The 21,967-nt window shown below is 41.4% G+C and overlaps 2 protein-coding genes across 2 annotated transcripts in view; both read left to right on the top strand.

Annotated features, from left to right (window-relative positions):
- Positions 1–1,704: 1,704 nt before the first annotated feature.
- LOC136129949 (large ribosomal subunit protein eL39-like) lies at positions 1,705–1,860 on the top strand. Its single transcript, XM_065886331.1, has one exon. It carries the CDS (start codon positions 1,705–1,707, stop codon positions 1,858–1,860), a length of 156 nt encoding a protein of 51 aa, XP_065742403.1.
- Positions 1,861–15,510: 13,650 nt separating this feature from the next.
- STK38 (serine/threonine kinase 38) overlaps positions 15,511–21,967 on the top strand; it is a 43,599-nt gene continuing 37,142 nt past the window's right edge. Inside the window, exons 1-2 of the mRNA XM_065885239.1 lie at positions 15,511–15,739; positions 20,347–20,479. Coding sequence (XP_065741311.1) covers positions 20,349–20,479 — 131 coding nt within the window. The 5' untranslated portion in view covers positions 15,511–15,739; positions 20,347–20,348. The remainder of the gene's footprint in view (positions 15,740–20,346; positions 20,480–21,967) is intronic.

Genomic DNA, 21,967 nt, shown 5'->3' with positions numbered 1-21,967 from the left:
CCAGTGAGCTACCCAGAACCACTTATGAAACAGTGTCGTGAGGCAAAGAGCAAGGAAAGGAGAAGGGACTGCTCAATAGCAGCAGATGCTGCAGAAAAGTCAGAGCAACATGAGGACCGTTGGATTAAAGAATACGGAAGACATTGTGTTGACTTTGTCAAGAATAGTTTCAGCAGATTGTGGGAAGAAAAAAAAATTGCAGGAGGCTGAGATGTGGGAGGTGTAGAAATAAAGATGGTAGAAATAAACAGACAAATTTTCATGAAATTTGGCTGTGAAGGGAATGGTAAAGGGCAATAGTAGGAGCTGGATAGGGAGTCAAAGGAAAAGGCTCTTAAAAGGTTGGGGAACCTTTGAACATGTGTAAACATTGATAGGAAGCAGCAAGTAGAGAGCAGGTAAAGAAGAGAGGATGGAGAGGGGGGACTCTCATTAGCAAAAGACACCTGGGGAACTAGGAAGTGACACGAGCCAAAGCTCAGGTAGGAAACTGGCCTAAATAGGAGGAGAAAAGGCTGGAGAAGTCGTAGATTTGGTGGCAGAGGTGAGGGAGCTGTCTAATGGCCTCTGTGAAGCGGGAGGAGATAGGATCTGCTAATTGGGGTGGGTCAGTGGATGGGAAGGGTTAGTAAAATCAAAGAATTGAAAAACATAGAAGAGATCTGAAACAGCTAGTAGAGTCAGTACAAATTCCCGACGTGCCAGCAAAACCTTACATCCCAGTACCTTTATTTCTGTTTTGAGCTCTCATTCCTCTAGGTGGCAGAGGCTTCATCTCAGTCAGTTCAGGAAGAGATGACAGGGAGGCAGTTGGATTCATGGGTCTGGAGCTCAGAGAGGGATATGGGCTGATAACATCCATCTGGGGTTCATCAGAACACAGTGTTTGTCTCTGGAGTCCCAGGAGTCATTGACATGCCTCAGTGAGAAATAAGGGGACAAAGAGCCCAACTTGGGGGAAAGGCCCAGTAGAGGAAGAAGAATCAGCAAAGGAAACTCAGAAGGTAGGAAGAAAAGCAGGAGAATGTCATGTCACAGAACTAAGAGAAGTGAGTATTTGAAGTGAAATAAGAGGTCAGCTAGGATTAGGATTATAAAATATTCATGGATGTCATGTCTTCTTTCTTTGAGTTGGGGCACAAAAAAAAAAAAAACAGATAGAGGATATAATCATAATACTACTATTTATTGAGTATATAGTGCCTGATTCTGTCATTCAACCAACCAATCAGTCATATATTAACTGAGTGAGTATGACTGTAGAGAAGTTTTCTTGTTATGAGGGCAGAGCTGGGGACTGCCCGGGCTAAAAGCTGCTAGTGGTCACCAGAGCCTCAGAGAATGAGGCAGGTGTCAAAAGCTCAGTGCTTAAATAAAAATGCTACATTAGTTTGTTCAGCTTCAGTAATGAGGAGCAGGTGGAGAGAGAGAGAAAGGAGCTTATTGTAAAAATTAGGAGAGGGAAAAACTTATTCTAAAAATTAGGAAGATTAAGCTTTGAGGGGAGTTCCCTGGCAGTCCAGTGGTTAGGACTCTGCGCTTCCACTGCAGTGGGGCCTGGGTTCAATTCCTGGTCAGGAAACTAAGATCCTGCAAGCCACGTGGCACGGCCAAAAAAAAAAAAGAGAGATTAAGCTTTGAGGATCTTGAAGCAGTCTGAAATTCAACTTTAAGATTTAGGAGGTGAGGACTCTGCTCTTCACCATGTCTTCTCACAAGACTTTCAGGATCAAGCAATTCCTGGCTAAGAAACAAAAGCAGAATCGTCCCATTCCCCAGTGGATTCGGATGAAAACTGGTAATAAAATCAGATACAACTCCAAGAGGAGACGTTGGAGAAGAATCAAGCTGGCTCTATAAGGAATCGCACATGAGATGGCACACATATTTATTCTGTATCAAGTCACTTGCTTCTTACCATATCACTCTGAAAACATCACTATCTGGATAGCTGGATGTGTTTTATTGGGAAAATGATTTTTCTCTTTGTTTCTATGTTTCTGCACTAGTAGGTTGGCTCAGAAAAAAATATGTGAGAACTTTTGTTGGAAAAAAAAAAAGATTTAGGAGGTGAAAACTGTGAGCTTCTGTTTGGCACAAGTTCGTCCGTAGGCACTGATGCCTGCTCTGTTCGCACAGAAATGGAAGCACCCTGAGAGAATCTCGTTCCTATAACAGAGTGCAACTGAAAACAGGACTTTAGGGATTAAATCAGGTTATGCATGGACAAATGGAGTTCACTGTTAAAAAAGAATGACCCCTTTCATCATCATTATTATTATTATTATTATTACAGGATCCAGGTTCCTCCACCAGGGATTGAACCCGGGCCCTAGCAATGAAAGTGCCAAGTCCTAACCACTGGACCGCCAGGGAATTCCCTAACGACCCCTTTTAGATTAATTTATTTTGGTATATCCATCACTGAAAATTATACAACCCTTAAAAAAAGAATGAGGCAGTTCTACTTGTCCTGATTTCCGAGATATCTTTTTCAGTGAAAAGTACAAAGTGCAAAGCCTTGCATTTAGAGTGCTCTTCTCAGAAAAGGACCTATACGGATATGTCTGCATATACAAAGAATACGGAAGAAAACAAGAAACTGATGACAAAGGTGGCCCATGGGGAGGAGAGCTCAGTGACCTGGGATCAAGGCAGAGAGTTTGCATTGCACACTCTTTTGAATGTTGTACCAAGTATTATTTATTTAATAAATAAATATATGTAAATATATAAAAGATGCCTTTGGTGAATCATTATATAAGGTTCGTTTGTAATACAAAGTCATTCCCTAATTTGCTTTGGAAATGTTGGCATTTGTGTATTGGATTTTCTTAAAGCATGAAATACCAGAGTCTGCAAGCCACACCCTGAGTGCTCTAAATTTGAGGTCACCAACAAAACCAGCCATGCAAGTGTGACTTTCCAAAAGGCCAAACATTGTCAAGTGTCAATGCTCAGAAGCATTCCCAGCGTCTGAGAATGTCAGAGAGAAGGGACCCTGGAGAGAGTTGGTACAATCCTCTTCTTTCTTTTTTTTTTTAAAGGATTATATACCATGACCAAGTGGGATTTTTTTTTAAAAATATATTTATTTATTTATTTTTGGCTGCGTTGGGTCTTTGTTGCTGTGCGCGGGCTTTCGCTAGTTGCGGTGTGTGGGCGTCTCGTTGCAGTGGCTTTTCTTGTTGTAGATCACGGGCTCTAGGTGCATGGGCTTCCGTAATTGTGGCACATGGGCTCAGTACTTGTGGCTCACAGGCTCTAGAGCGCAGGCTCAGTAGTTGTGGTACACGGGCTTAGTGCTCCGAGGCATGTAGGATCTTCCCGGACCAGGGTTCCGACCCATGTCCCCTGCATTGGCAGGCTGATTCTTAACCACTGGGCCACCAGGGAAGCCCCAATCCTCTTTTTTCTAAATGAGGAGACTAAGGCTAAAGGGGAAGAGTTGTGCCTAACAAAGAGATAATGCCACTTTGTGTAAATAAGGGACAAAATATAGTCTCTCTATCCATATCTGCATGAAGATATGAAGAAAGGATACACAAAACACGAATACCAATGGCTAACTATATGGAGAGGGAAGGTGAGAAATGGGAGGGTGGGAGACAGGGGTAGGAATGAGATTTTTCACTTTGAACCTTTTATAATCCTTGAACTATTTTTTTTAACAATAAAACCTATTTAAAAGAGAGATGGACCATTGACATCTACATGACTTACAATTCAGTTTTCAAGGAAGACATTATGAGGCTATGGGCTCAGAAATAAATTAAGAATCTGGTGTTGAAACCACAGGTCAAATCCTGCTGCTTCAAATGCCCATGACAGTCGGAGTTATTTTGTCATATTGAGATTTGTTTGAGATAACATGGGCCATTAGCTGGCCTTAGATCTTGTTTTTGATTATAGACAGATTTGTCAAAATCATGCAGTAACAGCCCCTTGCTAGTTTGTGGATTCAGTCATATGAAGAGGCACCACAGAGCAGGACAAAGATCAATGGACAGGAAGACAGGTAAGCTGGTTCTAACCGAACTTTGCAATTTAATTCACCTGTGACTCCGGGCAACTTAATTCCTCTCCTTAGGCCGGTTTTCACATCTGTAAAATGGAAGGATTAGATGAAGTGATCTCTAGGTTCTCCGATATGACTGGAGTCTGAAACAGTTGTTAGCAGTTTAGAACTAAAGGGGAATTTATGAGATCATTTTTCAAGGCCAGGAAATGGCTATGGACTGTTGGGTCACCTTTTGCTCCTTTGACCTGAAGTTACAACAAGAACCATCAAGTGATCTTCTTGGCCCTTGTCTCCTACGACCACACACACACACACACACACACACACACACGCACGCACACACACACACACACACACACACACACACCCTGATGATGACTAGATCTGTGTTCCTCAGAGCACTAGTTTAGGGAAATGTTAATTAGTGCTCCATGAAACATCTCAAATGAATTTGGGGTATCCTGTACAATAAACGTTCCCGATGGAGAATCACAATGGTATTAATGGACCTAAGAAATCCTGCAGTAAAGAAACTCAAATAGGGAATTCCCTGGTGGTCCACGTGTTAGATCTTGGCATTTTTCACTGCCGTGGCCGGGTTCACTCCCTGGTTGGGGAACTAAGATCCTGCAAGCCGTGTGGCGCAGCCAAAAAAAAAAAAAAAGTGAAAAAAGAAACACTTAATTTTACTTAACCTAGCGTTTTCCAAACTTATGCATATGGAACACTTTAGTGTGTCCTATTACCTTTACTTAGAACAAGTGGGATTCGCATACCTCTATTTTTAGGGAATACATGAGATCAGCTATCATTTGGCAATTAGGACAGTTCTGGGGCTTCTGCAAACATGGGAAGATTGAACACATTCCTAAGGGAGCCTGAGAGTCTTGTGATTCATGCAGCTTTCCACCCCACCAATTGAAAAAAAAACCTTTCAACAGTGGGAGCCTCAGAAACTCCCTTGTTTTACAGGAAATTTCCCATCTAAGCACAGTGAGGTCAGATTTATTTTTGCTTTGGGAAATTTGTTTCTGTCACTCTTTTTGTTCAGAAATTATAGTTCTCTTTCTCTCCTTGCTGCAAAAGGTTGGTTTAATTCCCTCCTTCCTAATGTTTTCACTCCCAAACAGGCAGGTAGGAAAAGTTTATGCATTATTTGGGTGCTAGACCTGCCCCACTTCACATCCTGCATTTGTTTTTGAGATTTTCCACCCTCAATTCCCAAAGAAACATTGACTCATCATCACACACACACACACACACACACACACACACACACACACACAGAGTCACTTGGAAAAAATTAATTTAAAATCTGTATTTCTTAAGACTTCTCAATTATTTTGGCCTCATCATTAAGCATTTAGTTTAAAGAAAGACTCTAAGCAGGCAAAATCATATGATCAAAAACTATCATTGTACTATGTGTTGGCATGTCTATAAGTCTGAAATCAAGCAACAATATGAAAAGCTGCTTTTACATTTAGCACTTTCTTTGAGTTTTCAGGTTTGTGGCCTAAGCATTAAAAATGACCAGTCAGGTGGCTATTGCAGGGCCAGCTGATTATACTAATGCTTCCCTGAAGAATTGCAGCTGCAAATAAATTCATTTTCTCCTGACCAGCCTTCTTATTGGCAGTTACCCCATAGTATATGCTGTCCCCTCGTGCTCTCCTGGGTCAGTGAGAAAGACATGGAGATGAGAAGGCAGCTGGATGGGGGTGGAGGAGGTACCCACTGACTCTCCCGCCCGCTCCTTCTACCTTAGCACCAGTTCTTTGATGGGTTGTCTTAATTTGCCTGGGAAATATTAACTGTTGCTATGGTTGAAACTTAAAGAGAAGGCTATGAAATTAAGTGGGAAGGAAACATCAAAGAGAAAAAAATAAACAGGATGGGAGACAGATTACTTACAATAATGGAGGGTGTGATGGTTAACTTTATGTGTCAATTTGTCTAGGTTATGACGCCCAGTTTGGTCAAACACTAGTCTAGATGTTGCCATGAATGTATATTTTAAATATTATTAACATTTATAATTACTTGACTGTTAAATTAAGCAGATTACCGTCCATTATGTGGGTGTGTCTCATTCAGTCAGTTAAAAGCCTTATGGGCAAAGGCTGAGGTTTCCAAAGGAAGAAGGAATTTTGCATCAAGATGATGACATAGAAATCCTGCCTGAGTTTCCAGCCTACTGGGCTACCCTGTGGATTTCAGACTTAAGACTACAACATCACCTCTTGCCTGAGTTTCCAGCTTGCCCTACAGATTTAGAATTTGCCAGCCCCCACAATCCTTAAAACAAACTGTCTCTTTCTCTCTTTACCCTATTGCTTCTGTTTCTCTGGAGAAGCCTGATTAATACAGAGGGCTCTAGGATGGATGACCCTAGAGAAAAAAATGGAGCTCTTTGACCATAATCTGATACGAGATTTCCAGTTTGGCAGAGAGCTTGCAGATAAGTCAGTGATAGATACTTTAAAATAAAACTGTGCAAGGGAAAAAATTGAAGCAATTGTTAACTCCAGAGAAAACAAAAAGTGGCAAAGAAGACAGAGTAATTATTCTTCCTCATTTGGTTCAGTTATAAACACTGAATTAAAAAAAATTTTTTTATCGAAGTATAGCTGATTAACAATGTGTTAGTTTCAGGTGTATAGCAAAGTTTTACATATATATATATATATAAGAAATACATATATATTCTTTTTCAGATTCTTTTCCATTATAGGTTATTACAAGATATTGAATATAGTTCCCTGTGCTACACAGTAGATCCTTGCTGTTTATCTATTTTATATATAGCAGTGTGTATCTGTTAATCCCAAGCTCCTAATTTATTCTTCCTCTTTCCTCTTTGATAACCATAAATTTGTTTTCTATATCTGAGTCTGTTTCTGTTTTGTAAATAAGTTCATTTGTATCATTTTTTAAGATTCCATGTATAAGTGATATCATATGATATTTGTCTTTCTCTGTCTGACTTACTTCACTTGGTATGATAATCTCTAGGTCCATCCATGTTGCTTCAAATGGCACTATTTCCTTTTTATGGCTGAGTAATATTCCATTGTATATATTTACCACATCTTCTTTATTTATTCATCTGTCAATGGACACTTAGGTTGCTTTCATGTCTTGGCTATTGTAAGCAGTGCTGCTATCAACTGGGGTGCAGGCATCTTTTCAAATTATAGTTTTTGTCTTTTCCAGATACACGCCCAGGAGTGGCATTGCAGGATCATGTGGTAACTCTGTTTTTAGTTTTTTAAGGAAACTCCATACTGCTCTCCATAATGGCTGCACCAATTTACATTCCCACCAACAGGGTAGGAGGGTTCCCTTTTCTCCACATCCTCTCCAGCATTTATTATTTTGTAGACTTTTTGATGATGGCCATTCTGCCTGGTGTGAGGTGATACCTCATTGTAGTTTTGATTTGCATTTCTCTAATAATTAGCAATGTTGAGCATCTTTTCATGTGCCTGTTGGCCCTCTGTATATCTTCTTTGGAGAATAAATGCTGAATATCGGTTTAAGGAAAATGACAGTGATGGAAGAAGTTATATGGAAGTTGTGGTGTAAGTAAGTCAAATCCTCATCTTCACTGAGGAAGTTAAAAAATATAAAATTGAAAAATTGAGAAAAAGCAATATTATTTAGAAACAAGGAGATAAATAGCAGAAGAAACAACTAAAAGCATTGAAAGCAGCTGCTTGCTGATTGACTCCAGTGGGAGTGGGTGGGCAAGTAGCTGCTGTTTATCATTATAAATCTTGTAGCTCATTTGGTCTTTTTTGTCCATATGTGTATTACTTTGATAAAAATAAAAACTAAATTAAAAGTTATGTGGGGGGCTTCCCTGGTGGCACAGTGGTTGAGAGTCCGCCTGCCGATGCAGGGGACACGGGTTCATGCCCCGGTCCGGGAAGATCCCACATGCCGCGGTGCAGCTGGGCCCGTGAGCCTACGGCCGCTGAGCCTGTGCGTCCGGAGCCTGTGCTCCGCAATGGGAGAGACCACAACAGTGAGAGACCCGCGTACCGCAAAAAAAAAAAAAAAAAAAGTTATGTGGGTCCAATATGGAAAATTTGGAAAGTACAGAAAAGTATAAGAAAGAAATAATAACCACTCACAATTCTTCCACTCAGAGAAGGTAACTATGCACATTTTTTTAAATTGAAATATAGTTAATTTACAATGTTGTGCAACTACACACATTTCTTTTTTTAATATATCTTTTTTATTTATTTATTTTTGGCTGTGTCAGGTCTTTGTTGCGGCACTTGGGCTCTTCGTTGCAGCGCGCGGGCTCCAGAGCACGTGGGCTCTGTAGTTGTGGCACAAAGGCTCAGTAGTTGCGGCATATGGGCTTAGTTGCCCCGCGGCATGTGGGATCTTAGTTCTCCGACCAGGGATTGAACCCCCGTCCCCTGCATTGGAAGGTAGATTCTTAACCACTGGACCACCAGGGAAGTCCCAACTATGCACATTTCTGAGGAAAAGGATTATTAAATGAATTTATTGGGATTAAGCTGTCAGAGCTTGAGGATTTTAAAATATCATAACAGATATAAATGGACAGATAATAAGAGTATAATACTGCATGCGAAATATTGTAGGTATAATTACATACAGTATAATCATATACAGTATGATCCCATATGTGTATTAGAAAGTAATCTGTACACCTGAAACTCATATAAAGAAAAAGGAAAACTACTAACTTCTTGGCAGTTAATTTATTCTACCGAAATTTGTGAATCTCAATGTACTACTCAACATACTCCCAAATAAACATTATTATCCACAATGATACTTTCAGTCAGATGAGGCCATGTAGTTGCTAAATGGAGTTCACTAAAATAAACAAAACATAAAATAATGTTTTTTAAGAAAGTACTCTGAAGGGATACCCACCAAAATGTTACTTGGTAGTGACCAGGGCTGGGGCTGGGACTAGGATGGGCAAGTGAGGAGTTAGGACTCACAATGAAAGGAAACACACTCTCAGGATCATGCAAGCGCAGGGGCCGCACCTGAACTTGAGGGCCTCCTTGAATACTGTGCCCTAGGTGCGTCACTTGCCTCAGTCTCTGCCCTGGTAGGGACATAGAGCTGCTGGATTGTGGGCACTTTCTCCTTCATATTTTTCACTTAGATATACATTTAAATTGCTTGTAACTCCAAGGTATGTGGACCAGCAGCATTAGAATAACCTGGCAGCTTCTTTGAAATGCAGAATCTCAGCTCAGCCCCAGACCTTCTGAATCAGAATCTGCATTTTAGCTGAATCCCAGGGGATTTGTTTGCACGTTGAAGTTTGAGAAGCCCAGGGCTAGCAGGCACCAAGCACAGTTCCTTCCCTCAATTGGAGGGAATGTTCAGAGGCAATTGCTGTCATGGCTCCCAGTGGGTTGGACACACACTGCCAGGGGGTAAGACGTCTGTTCTCTAGAGGACTGTGGTCTTTGCCAAGAGCCTGAGCTTCAGCTGGTGAAGCAATCACAGGTTAGCTTGATGGAGGAGAAGCAGGTGATTCCTTTGGGACAAAGAACAATTTAGAGCAAAGTTTAAAGAGAAGGGAAAGTCTAATGGGTCTGAAAGTGAGGAAAGGAGCAAGACAAAAGAAGTGCTAATATTCAAACGAAGTAATTCAAGTCCCAAGCAGATGAAGAATAACTTAGTATCCCATAAGGTTGTTCATTCCAAGAGTTTTTAGAGAAATCTGTTATAAAACTGAGAAGCTTGGATTAGGTGAATTATATTGTATTTATAAGAAGGCAGAGACTTCCCTGGTGGCTCAGTGGTTAAGAACCTGCCTGCCAACGCAGGGGACACAGGTTCAAGCCCTGGTCTGGGAAGATCCCACATGCTGCTGAGCAACTAAGTCCGTGCGCCACAATTACTGAGCCTGCGTGCCTAGAGCCCTTGCTCTGCAACGAGAGGCCACTGCAAGGAAAAGCCCGTGCACCACAACAAAGAGTAGCCCCTGCTCGCCGCAACTAGAGAAAGCCCACATGCAGCAACTAAGACCCAATGCAGCCAAAAATAAATAAATAAATTTATTAAAAAAAATTATAAGAAGGCAGTTAACATAGAATAGAAAATACAAAGGGAATGACTCTGTTTCAGTGTCAATTAATTAATAAACAGAAGTCAATTAATAAGGGTCCTGCTATATGTCTGCTGTCCATTTAGATTAGTAAATTAGATTAAAAGAGAACAGCAAAGTAATATATACTGCCATGGCAAACATTATTGACTGTATCAGCCAATATACTTTCTTAACCTCTTTTTTCCTTGCCTGCCTCCCTAACAGATCATAAAAAGCTGAGTATGCTCTCCCAGGAAGGGTGGCCATATGATGCAATTCTGGCCAATGAGACCCCTGTGGAGGTCTCTAGACATTATATGGAGCCACCACCACTCTCACCAGAATGGATTCAGAGTGATCTTTCCAGGGCCTGGAGTAGGGTGTAGTGAGTCAGACACTCACCTTGGTATAAGATTTATGAAGGTGGCAAAAGATCAGTAATTAAGGTAATATTTTAATGCAATATTAAAAAAATAAAAATTAATGCAAAAATATCCATGATGAATGAAATATCAACATTTATAATAAAGGCCAGGGTCGTTCCTGTTGGTCCACTGGTTAAGACTCCTTGCTTCCACTACAGGGGGCATGGGTTCAATCCCTGTCGGGGAACTAAGATCCCACATGCCACAAGGCCCAAAAATAAATAAATAAAATAAAATAAGGGCTGGGTCTGACAACACCAGAGTTTTAGAGTGAGGCAAATGAGGCTGAGTCCTGCAAGAGTAGGATCAGGTCACCCTAATTTCCAACCCACAGGTGGGGGGTCAGGGTAGAAAAAGTGATTGGTGGCACTTAGGTTTTTATGCCCACTCTCTAGCTGCAAGGGAGTCTAGGAAAGAGACTACCTGTAATTTTCAGTTTTGATAGTGAGAAGTGGGAAACACTTGAAAGGGATTCAGGAGCTAGGTCATCAAAAAGAATGACAAATGTCCACTACACTTAATGGGAGTCATGGTAAAATGTCACCATTTGGGTCCATGAAGGGCTAGATCAGCATATTTTGGCTAGATTATTTTGAGGAAACCTTTAGTATTTATTAGAGTTGGGATACAGATAAATTAATGTAGGACTATAGAGGGTGGAGAACAAAATTACTCTCCTGAAACTGGGAAGGCTCCAAGGAGAAGGTAAGGTTTGAGCTGGGCTTTCGAGGAAGGAAAGGGGAAAGCAGAAAGAACAGTGAATTTTCAGTTAGAAAATCGGGTTCCCTGCTTCACTACTTGGCTTCCCAGCTGTGAGAATTCAGGCAAGTCACTTTGCTTCCCCAAGTGTTAGTTACTTTATCTGTTGTTAAAAAAACAAAAATTCCACCAAATAAATCTGAAGATCTATTGGCTTTGTTCAATCTTCATGAATCAGGCAGCATTCCAGCTAGTAAACAGAAAGGTGCTCTAATGGTTTGTACAAAATGGAAGGTTTTTGTGGTCAGGAGGAGGGTGGGGCAAGGAAGCTATTAGCAAAAGAAAAGAAAGAGTTGCTTTAGGCCAGATCACCATATTTTGGGGAAAAGGTGAGGTTCAATCATGCAGATTCCATCTTCTTCCTTTGTGGGAGTTGTGGGGGAGATGGAGAGGGTCCAGGTGACAGATTACCTCACTGGTGCTGACCAGAATATTCCAGACTGGATGATTGAGATTACATTACCGAGGGAAGGTGGAAACTGCAATTAGATCAGGTATCAAATCTAAGTTTATTATCATGGGCTTTAGCACAAGTGATGCCATTTTGGGCCTGTGGTTTTCTCTTTAACACTAAAAACGTATCCCTTGTAACCAACAAGGACCTACTGTATAACACAGGGAACTCTGCTCAATATTCTATAATAAACGAAGTGAGAAAATAATTTGAAAAAGAATACATATATATGTATAACTGAATCACTTTGCTGTACACCTGAAACTAACACAACATTGTAAACCAGATATAGTCCAATATAAAATAAAAGTTAAAAAAATAAATAAGTTAGAAAAAACAAGCAAAAATAAAAGTAAAGGGCAAGGACTTCTCTGGTGGCACAGTGGTTAAAGAATCTGCCTACCAGTGCAGGGGACACGGGTTTGAGCCCTGGTCTGGGAAAATCCCACATGCCGCAGAGCAACTAAGCCCGTGCACCACAACTACTGAGCCCGCATGCCTAGAGCCTGTGCTCCACAGCAAGAGAAGCCACCTCAATGAGAAGTCCGTGCACCACAACGAAGAGTAGCCCCTGCTCTCTGCAACTAGAGAAAAGCCCGAGTGCAGCAACGAAGACCCAACGCAGCCAAAAATAAATAAATAAATCTTAAAAAAAAAAGTAAAGGGCAAGACCTTGATCTTGAAAAGTTAAAAGAAAAAACAACAAAAATCTTATCCTTTGAGACCTGCCAAAGAGCTGTGAAGATCGAATAGCTGCTCTCAAAAAGACAACAGGGGACTTCCCTGGTGGTGCAATGGTTAAGAATCCACCTGCCAATTCAGGGGACACAGGTTCGAACCCTGGTCCTGGAAGATCCCATATGCTGCGGAGCAACTAAGTCCGTGTGCCACAACTACTGAGCCTGCGCTCTAGAGCCCGGGAACCACAACTACTGAAGCCCACATGCTCTAGGGCCTGCATGCCACAACTGCTGGACCGGCATGCTGCAACTACTGAAGTCCCTGCGCCTATAGCCCGTGCTCTGCAACAAGAGAAGCCACTGCAATGAGAAGCGCACAGACTGCAACGAAGACTCAATGCAGCCAAAAAAAAAAAAAAAGACAACAGGATGTGGAGAGAAGGGAATCCTCATGCATTGGTGGGAATGTAAATTGGTGCAGCCACTATGGAAAACAGTATGGAGATTTCTCAAAAAATTAAAAAAATAGAACTAGCATTTGATGCAGCTTCCACTCCTGGGTATTTATCCAAAGAAAACAAGAACACTAATTACAAAAGATATATGCATTCCTATGTTCATTGCAGCATTATTTACAATAGCCAAGATATGGAAGCAACCTAAGTGCCCATCAATAGATGAATGGATAAAGAAGATGGTATGTTTGTGTGTGTGTATAATATATACATATGAATATTACTCAGCCATGAAAAAGAATAAAACTTTGCCATTTGCAACAACATGGATGGACCTAGAGGGTATTATGCTAAGTGAAATAAGTCTGACAAAGACAAATACTGTATGATTTCACTTATATGTGGAATCTAAAGACAAAGGCAAATACTGTATGATTTCACTTATATGTGGAATCTAAAATAAATATAAATGAACAAACATGAAACAGAAACAGAGTTATAGATAGAGAGAACAAATAGGTGGTTGCTAGAGGAGAAGTGAGTGGGAAAAAGGTGAGGGAGATTAAGATGTACAAACTTCTAGTTGCAAGATAAATGAGTCATGGGTCTGAAATGTACAGTGTGGAGAATATAGTCAATAACTATGTAATATCTTTGTATGGTGACACTTGTAATTAGACTTACATCATTTTGAAATGTACAGAAATATTGAAACAGTATGTTGTATAACAGGAACTAATATAATATAGATCAGTTATACTTCAAAAACAAATAAACGAACAAACTCATAGAAAAAAGGATCAGATTTGCGAGGTGGGGAGGGGGAGGTGGATGAGGTGGTCAAAAGGTACAAACTTCCAGTTATAGGATAACCCAAGTACTAGGGATGTAATGCACACCATGATAAATATAATTTACACTGCTGTACGTTATATATGAAAGTTTTGTTTTTTTAATTTTGTATTTAGATGATGGGTGTTTACTAAACTTATTGTGATAATCATTTCATGAGGTATGTAAGTCAAAGCATAATGTTGTACACAAATTTATACAGTGCTGTATGTCAATTATGCCTCAATTAAAATGGAAGAAGAGCTGTGAGGATCACCTGAGATTAAGTGTTTGCACGTGGATTTTAGACTGAAAAGCGCTATGCAAACATCTGGCATTGTGACTAAGTCGTTAAGGATGGGGAGAACTTTGACAAAAGGCACTGAGGGAGAAGGGCCTCTGGGCAAGGAGAATGAAAGGTGAAGTGGTATTTTTTTAAAAATAAATTTATTTATTTGTGGCTGCGTTAGGTCTTCGTTGCACGCGGGCTTTTTTTAGTTTTGTCGAGCGGGGGCTACTCTTGTGGTTTGCGGGCTTCTCATTGTGGTGGCTTCTCTTGTTGTGGAGCACAGGCTCTAGGCACGCGGGCTTCAGTAGTTACAGCACGTGGGCTCAGTAGTTGTGGCTCACGGGCTCTAGAACACAGGCTCAGTAGTTGTGGCGCTCAGGCTTAGTTGCTTCGTGGCATGTGGGATCTTCCGAGACCAGGGCTTGAACCCGAGTCCCCTGCATTGGCAGGTGGATTCTTAACCATTGAGCCACCAGGGAAGCCCCAGTGGCGTGGTTTTTGTGTGCTAAGACAAAAGGAAACTAGGCTTTGAAGTCTAGAAAGATGAAAGTACTCAAGGAAAGCCTATGTTTTTAAGACCATTAAGGAAACAAAGCCTGGGACTCCAAGATTGAAGGATAAAACTAAGCCCTATGGTCTTACACAGTTACACAAGAGCGTGGGGGTACCCTAATATCACAAACACACTAATGAATGACTTGCACACACGCTTCTTTCTCTGCCTACATGGCCTCTATTGAAGGCAGGCAGGGACCATGTCTTACTCATCTTTGTTTCCAGGAGCCTAACACTTAAGAGCACTGCACTCCACTCTCAAGGAACCAGTGAGTGACCAAAGGCTTGGGACCTCTTTAACTCAGGGGGTGGGATGGACTAAGCGGCTAGGTAGCCTTGAAAAGCAGGTTCTTTTGTACACACTGGGATGCCAAGGGCTCCAGCGGACCTATTTATGATGAAAATCAAGAGAAGGTGGGGGACCAAGATTACACAGGTGATAAAACTTCATGGAGCTACACATGAACGCGAGCACGCACCCACACGCACACGCACAAATGAGTGCATGCCAAACTGGTTAAATCTGAGTCAGACTTGTAATCTAGTTAAGTGCATTGGTCTAGTCAATTGTATCCCGCCAGTGTTAACTTCCTGGTTTTGATAATGTAGTATAGTTATGTAAGATGTTGAGGGAAGCTGGGTGGGTGATGGGTAAAAGGGACCTCTTTGTACTAATTTTGCAACTTTTTGTGAGCTTATAATTCTTTCAAAATAAAAATAAAAAGACCCTCCCCCGAGCCCAGCTCCGCCCACCCCAAGAAGGCTCCACACCTCACACTTCCGCGCTCAACCCAGCCTCTCCTGGGGAATAAGGCGAGGAGGGGCGGGGCCGCGCACGCGCAGACCTGAAACCCCCCCACCGCTTCGCGGGGAAGTAACGCTTGCGCAGTCTGGGTTCCTGGCCGCCGCGGCAGCAGTCTCCGTCGAGAGGGACCGGACCGCCTTGGCCCCTCCGCTTGCCGTCTTTTCCGGCAGTTGGGGCGCTTCCTGTTGTTCGCACCCGTAACCGCCCCTCGGCCCTTACCTCAGAGCCCCTCAGGCGTCCCGTCCCCTCCTCTGGTCGGCTGGCTGCTGGTGCTGGGGTTTCGCTTTTCCTCACGTCGAGACCGCTGGCCCGGCCGGCGTTTGCGGTTGTCGGCCGCCCGCAGCCCTGCCTCCCCTGGGGCTCTGGTGAGTGTCTAGCTGCTGTTGTCTTCGGTCCATCCCTGGCTTTTCCATTCTCTCTTCTTCCCCCGACTCTTTTCGGGGTTTTCCCCTTCCCGCCGGCGTCCTGTTTCCAGCCCTGCCCTTTCGGCCCCTGCTGACAGTCTCCCTCCTCCTGGCTTCCAGAGGCTCCTTGTCGGTCCTTTGCACGTTTTCCCAGTCCCAGGCTCCCCACCCCGTCCACTCTGTCTTCGTGTGCAGTTGGGGCGGGGAGCCAGGCTTTCTTTCCGTGTTGCCTGCTTTGTCTGCTCCCTGCCACCGCTCAGTGCCCTTCGGGATGTCGGTCGTTATGAATGTTCACCTCCTTGTCTTTTTTTTAAGAACCTGAGAGGTGTTGTGTGAGGCAGAGATGTTGGTACCTTTGCGTTTGCCCCCTTCCTGATGGTCAGTCTTAGGGTACTGGCCTTCAGAGAAGCTGACTAAACCACAGGGAAATTTAGTGAAGACTCTTCTTTTAAGATGAGTGGAGAAGGAATGTCAGTTAGAACTTGGAGCAAAGTCTGTGCAGAAAGACTTAGAGAAAGCATGCAGAACGGTAAGTAGAGAGACCAGATCTCCCAGTTGACTAAACGAGACAAAGAGAAACTTATTCTTTTTCAAGTGTACAGAGGAAGGCTGGAGTGAAGAAGCCCCGTGCTTCCTCTCCCTTTCAGCTCCCTTTGGCTCTGACTTAGAATTAGCCAGGCAGTGGATGTGGTTTCCCTAAGCACAAAACAACCACCGCCACAATAACAGGCTCCACTGTCCACCCAAGCGTTAGATGGCAGCTTCCTCATAAGACGAGGAGAAGAGCTCTATCCAACTCTGTATAGAAAACCATTCCATGTCCTAACCCTACCCCAGTCATACATACATATTTTCAGCTCCGGGTAATGGACATAAGAGACCAGTGTTTTCCTAGCAGATCTTTTATAAGGTACTTAACTATGCATAGCACTGTGCATGATATGGGGAAGGATATTAAAAGTAGTAAAAGATAGGGTGCTTGCTCTCCAGTGGCTTACAGTTAGTTCAGTAGGAGAAATTAGATATGTAACTCTTAATGAATAGTCTCAGCCCCAGTGTTGAATTGTCCAAATATTGGGTTGTCAGTCACAAAGAAATAAAGAACTTTGGTGAGAAAAGGGGGTATTTATGGAGTTAACAGGGTACCATTTTAAAGTCAATCAGTTAATCATGCGTAACTATCCAGATTGAATATAACAGTAGTTTTCAACGTTTCCTTTCAACGTTTGCCCTGACTTATGAGGATCACATTCTTTTGTTAATTTTTTTTTAACTTTTAAGAATTTCTTACGTACCTGTTATTTCTTAATTCTGAGTTGGAGAATGAAACAAATAGGGCAAAGGCCTCCAGTGGCCTATAGGTCAGGGCAAGAAGGCTTGAATTGTCAAAACCTTTAGGCAAAGCCCTGTAAAGTACTTGGTTGGCCCACAAAACCTATAAATTGCTGTAGGGCACTAGTAATTGTAACTTTTTTTTTTTTTTTTTTTTTTTTTTGCGGTACGCGGGCCGCTCACTGTTGTGGTCTCTCCCGTTGCAGAGCACAGGCTCCGGACGCGCAGGCTCAGCGGCCATGGCTCACGGGCCCAGCTGCTCCGCAGCACGTGGGATCTTCCCAGGCCGGGGCACGAACCCGTGTCCCCTGCATCGGCAGGCGGACTCTCACCACTGCGCTACCAGGGAAACCTGAAATTGTAACTTTTGATGAAAGGTTATTAGAATTAGGCTAACCCTTTTATGAGCGGATGAAGAGGAGGGGGAGGAGGTTTGAAGAATCATCAAAGGGAAGGACAGTGCAACCTTTGCCATTACATCAGAGACTGTATGAAGGTTGGAAACCATTCAGCTAGAACATTGTTGGCCTGCTATATGAGTTTCTTTGAGTGCACTTAATCTTTTGATCTTTTACAAAGGCTAGGAAGTCATGGTAGTGACTTAAATGGGTCAAAATGTTTGTGCCTCAGATTTTATATACCCGTCAATGTACATGTAATTTTGTTCTTTACCTTTGTTGACACCTGAAAATCATTAACTTGCTCAACTTACGTTTACTAATTGCCTATTATATGGAAGGCACTGTTTGTCTTAAACACTCTCTAGTTGTATTTTTATGTGGAAATAATTTCATTTGTTAAAATGTAAAAAAAAAAAAAATATATATATATATATAGAGAGAGAGAGAGAGAGAGAGAGAAAGAAACAGAGACATTCTCCAGAAATTTTCTGACAAAGGAGGAGTACTAAGGGCTGTCTCGCTTCAGACTTGTTTTTAAATCTGCTTTTAAAATTTCTTCACCAAACTTAAAGTACATGTGGTTTTCATTGTGGGTGGAGGGGGTACAGGCTGACAAATAAGGAACCACACCCAAGCTTCATAAACCAAACAGAGGTTTTAAAAAAAATTCCACTGATAGCCTAAAAACATTTGAGTTTGCTTTGGTGTTAGCAGAAACTTTCCCATAAAAAGTAACATTTTATAGTAAGGTAGAGATGAGTTCAATATCTTGAATTTGTGATTACTGATCATATTGGCGCATCATGAATCAAAATGTTTGACTTTGAAGTAGAGCCTTGATTTTGAATCTTTTTTCTCTGACGACAGTATTCTTTGTGATTTTCCCTGAGTATCTTTTTATAAAATTGCTTAGTGTTAAGCCTATTTTCTTAGTAATAATAAGTGTTTGCACATTCCTTAAAAGCCTAAGTTTAATCTACAAAACAATTTAAAAGTCCTTGAAGGGCTTCCCTGGTGGCGCAGTGGTTGAGAGTCCGCCTGCCGATGCAGGGGACACGGGTTCGTGCCCTGGTCCGGGAAGATCCCACATGCCGCGGAGCGGCTGGGCCCCTGAGCCATGGCCGCTGAGCCTGCGCGTCCGGAGCCTGTGCTCCGCAACAGGAGAGGCCACAACAGTGAGAGGCCCGCATACTGCAAAAAAAAAAAAAGTCCTTGAAAATGGCCCTTGGCCCCTCCTGATTTTTACTCAGCTTCATATAGAAGCAGGTCCTGTAGGAGGAAGGCATGATAAGGATAAAATATTGAGCATTATTGCCAATGCTGGAGCAAGTCAAGGTTGGTGAACAGTTTGGCGAGGTGTTACAATGTAGGTTGGCAAAAAATATTTAGGGCAAATGAGATTTAAATTTAGGTGGGGAAAAAAGTTCTGTAAGCTACTTAAACCTTGTTGGTATCAGTTTTCAAATATGTAAAACTGAGGTTAGGGTCTCTTGTTTTTAAGATGTCTTCCATCACTGAAATTATGATTCAGGTTTTTTCTTTTGTAATATTGTTTCCATCATAGGTCTTTGTTTTAACTTGTCAGTTCAACTAGATGGTAAACGTCTATCAAATAACCATAAGCCATGTCACAGTACATATATACCTATAGATGAAGATTTTAGTCATAGATTTTTTTAAACTATAGAAATTGTAAATTTAAAAGTTCTTGGTAACTTAATGGTAATAGTACACACTCATTGAAGAAAATGTGGAAAACAAGAATAAAATCTATTCTCACTGCCTAGAGTCAGGCCACTAATAACATTTTGATATATATTTCTAATAATTCTGTGCATATACAGTAAACACATAAAATGGTATACATTCTGTTTTTTAACCTATTCTTTTTCACTTAGACTGGAAATATTTTCCCTGACATTAAACATTTGAGCTTTTTGTTTTTTTTTTTTTTTTGCTGTACGCGGGCCTCTCACTGTTGTGGCCTCTCCCGTTGCAGAGCGCAGGCTCAGCGGCCATGGCTCACGGGCCGAACTGCTCTGCGGCATGTGGGATCCTCCCGGACCGGGGCACAAACCCCTGTCCCCTGCGTCATCAGGCGAACTCTCAACCACTGCGCCACCAGGGAATCCCTGAGCATATTTTAATTGTCTGCATATTAATTTCATTGTAGGACTTTCACATAATTTAATCAGTTCTGTTGTTGGTTATTCAAGTTACTTCTAGTTTTTCTTTGTCATTACAATGCTGCATTGAATCCCCTTGTGTATGAATCCTTATGGGTCTTTGATTTCTTCAAGGTAGATTCCTGGATGGCAAAGAATTGTACTATCTATGTTATATATTCTTAATATATGTATCTGGTATTGTAACCTTGTTCTCTTCTTTTTAAAAAATGCAACACTGCTTTAAAGATATATTCATTTTGCTTTTAGATACAGGTAGATTGGCTTCTGACTGTTGTATGTTATTTCTTTGTATGCATCCACAACATTTTATTTATGATTTGCTTACTGAATTGCCTCCAACTTCTCATAACACAGGTGATGGCATAGAGAACATCCTCTGTAATGCACATCCTTGTGCATGTTCCCTTAAGAGCCTGTGTGACAGTTTCTGTAGGCCTTATACCTAGGGATGATATTTCCGGGTCAAAAAGCATTAATGTATACTTATTTTCACCAAGTATTATGTTTGTCTGTTTTTTGTTATATATTGTTTGTCCTCCAGAAAACTTGGGTCAATTTACATTCCTACCAGTAGGGTAAGAGAGTGCATAATTGGTGGATTCTAACTCCAAAACTAATACCTCTTTTTTTTTTTTGTTTCTAGCAGCCATGGCAATGACAGGCTCAACACCTTGCTCCGCCATGAGTAATCACACAAAGGAAAGGGTGACAATGACCAAAGTGACACTGGAGAATTTTTATAGCAACCTTATCGCTCAACATGAAGAACGAGAAATGAGGTAAAGGATTTTGAGAAAATTGTGTCATGGTTTTGGCATCCATATCTAGTATCATAAATCACATTCATAATATGGTTGAAAGGAGACAAGAATAGCAGCAGCCGTGTTACAGCCTATTCGAGTACAGTGGAGTGACAGTGTCACTGATTTCCAAAGCCCTTGCTATTAACCCACTTATTTCTGATACTAGTCAATAACATAAAATTTCATGGTAGTATAAAAAAATTAATTGGGCCAAAACATTAGAGTTCATTGTGAAGGCAGTGTGATGTAATGGAAAGAGCAAACCTTATGGAGCCAGATCTGGGTTTAGAATCCTGCCTTTACCATTTAGTAGCTGTATGAGGTTGGAACAAGTTCTTAGTCTTCCTGCGTATCAGCTGTCCCATCTGGAAAATGGGGATACTACTACTTGCCTTGCAGGATTGCTGTGGGGATTAGATAAAACATATGTGAGTACCCACCAAAGTGCTTCACACAGTAATCACATAGTTAATGGGGTTGTAGCATTACCGAGTCCAATCTCATACTGTTCGCTGCACAACAGGCCAATAAATTGAGAGATGAGCTGTTGAGGGCAAGAAATAGCGACTTTATTCAGAAAGCCAGCAAACCGAGAAGGTGGTTTGCCCCTAAAGAACCATCTTGCCTGAGGCTCCTTTTGTATTAAAAGGGAAGGGAGTAAAGTCAAACATTTCCTGGTTCCAATCATTCTCCAGAGGCGTTGTGTTCATTTCTTCCTCCCTGCAGTCATTCATTCACAGGTGGGCCTGGTCAGGATGTTTCCTGTGAACTAAACAAAGGTATTTTAGCTTAATGCTCATTACCTGGGTTCCCAGAGATGGGCATTTATGTATAATTTAAGCTTATAGGCAACATCCCTTTAGTGATTAACTTGTAATAGAATACAGAAAGTTCTTCCCTATTACAGTAGTAACTATTGTTACTGATCTAGTGTGCACTATCCATGTAGTAACTCATAATTAAAATTTTTTTCCCAATATTTTATTATGAAAATATTCAAAAGTACAGAAAAGTTGAAAGAATTATACAGTGAATACCCAGACATCATATAGATTCTACTATTATCTGTTGTTTTATCACATATCGATCTATCCATTCCTTTATCCATTCATTAATTCATCTTAACTTTTTGCTTGTACTTCAGAGTATGCTGCAGATGTCTATATGTTTTACTTTTGAATATTTCTGCTTGTATAACAAATGGAGTTTTCTATATATATTTTAAGAGAGTGGAAAATCTGCATACAATGAAATGCACCACCTTAAGGGTATGTTTCGGAGTTTTGACAAATACATACACCTGTATAACTTAAACCCCTATCAAGACATAGAATATTACCATCATCCCAGAAAGTTCATCCCTGGAGATTCTCCTTCAACCCCAGGCCACTGTTGTGATTTTGTTTCTACCATAGATTAATATTGTCTATTCCATACAAATGGGACATGTATAATGGATTCTTT

This window comes from Phocoena phocoena, chromosome 10 (genome assembly GCF_963924675.1).
Source record: "Phocoena phocoena chromosome 10, mPhoPho1.1, whole genome shotgun sequence".
Lineage (NCBI taxonomy): Eukaryota > Metazoa > Chordata > Mammalia > Artiodactyla > Phocoenidae > Phocoena > Phocoena phocoena.
This window is presented reverse-complemented; position numbering and strand designations above follow the sequence as displayed.

What these genes read in the sequence shown, in the direction of transcription:
- LOC136129949 (XM_065886331.1), top strand. Translation starts at nt 1,705, where the DNA reads ATGTCTTCTCACAAGACTTTCAGGATCAAGCAATTCCTGGCTAAGAAA.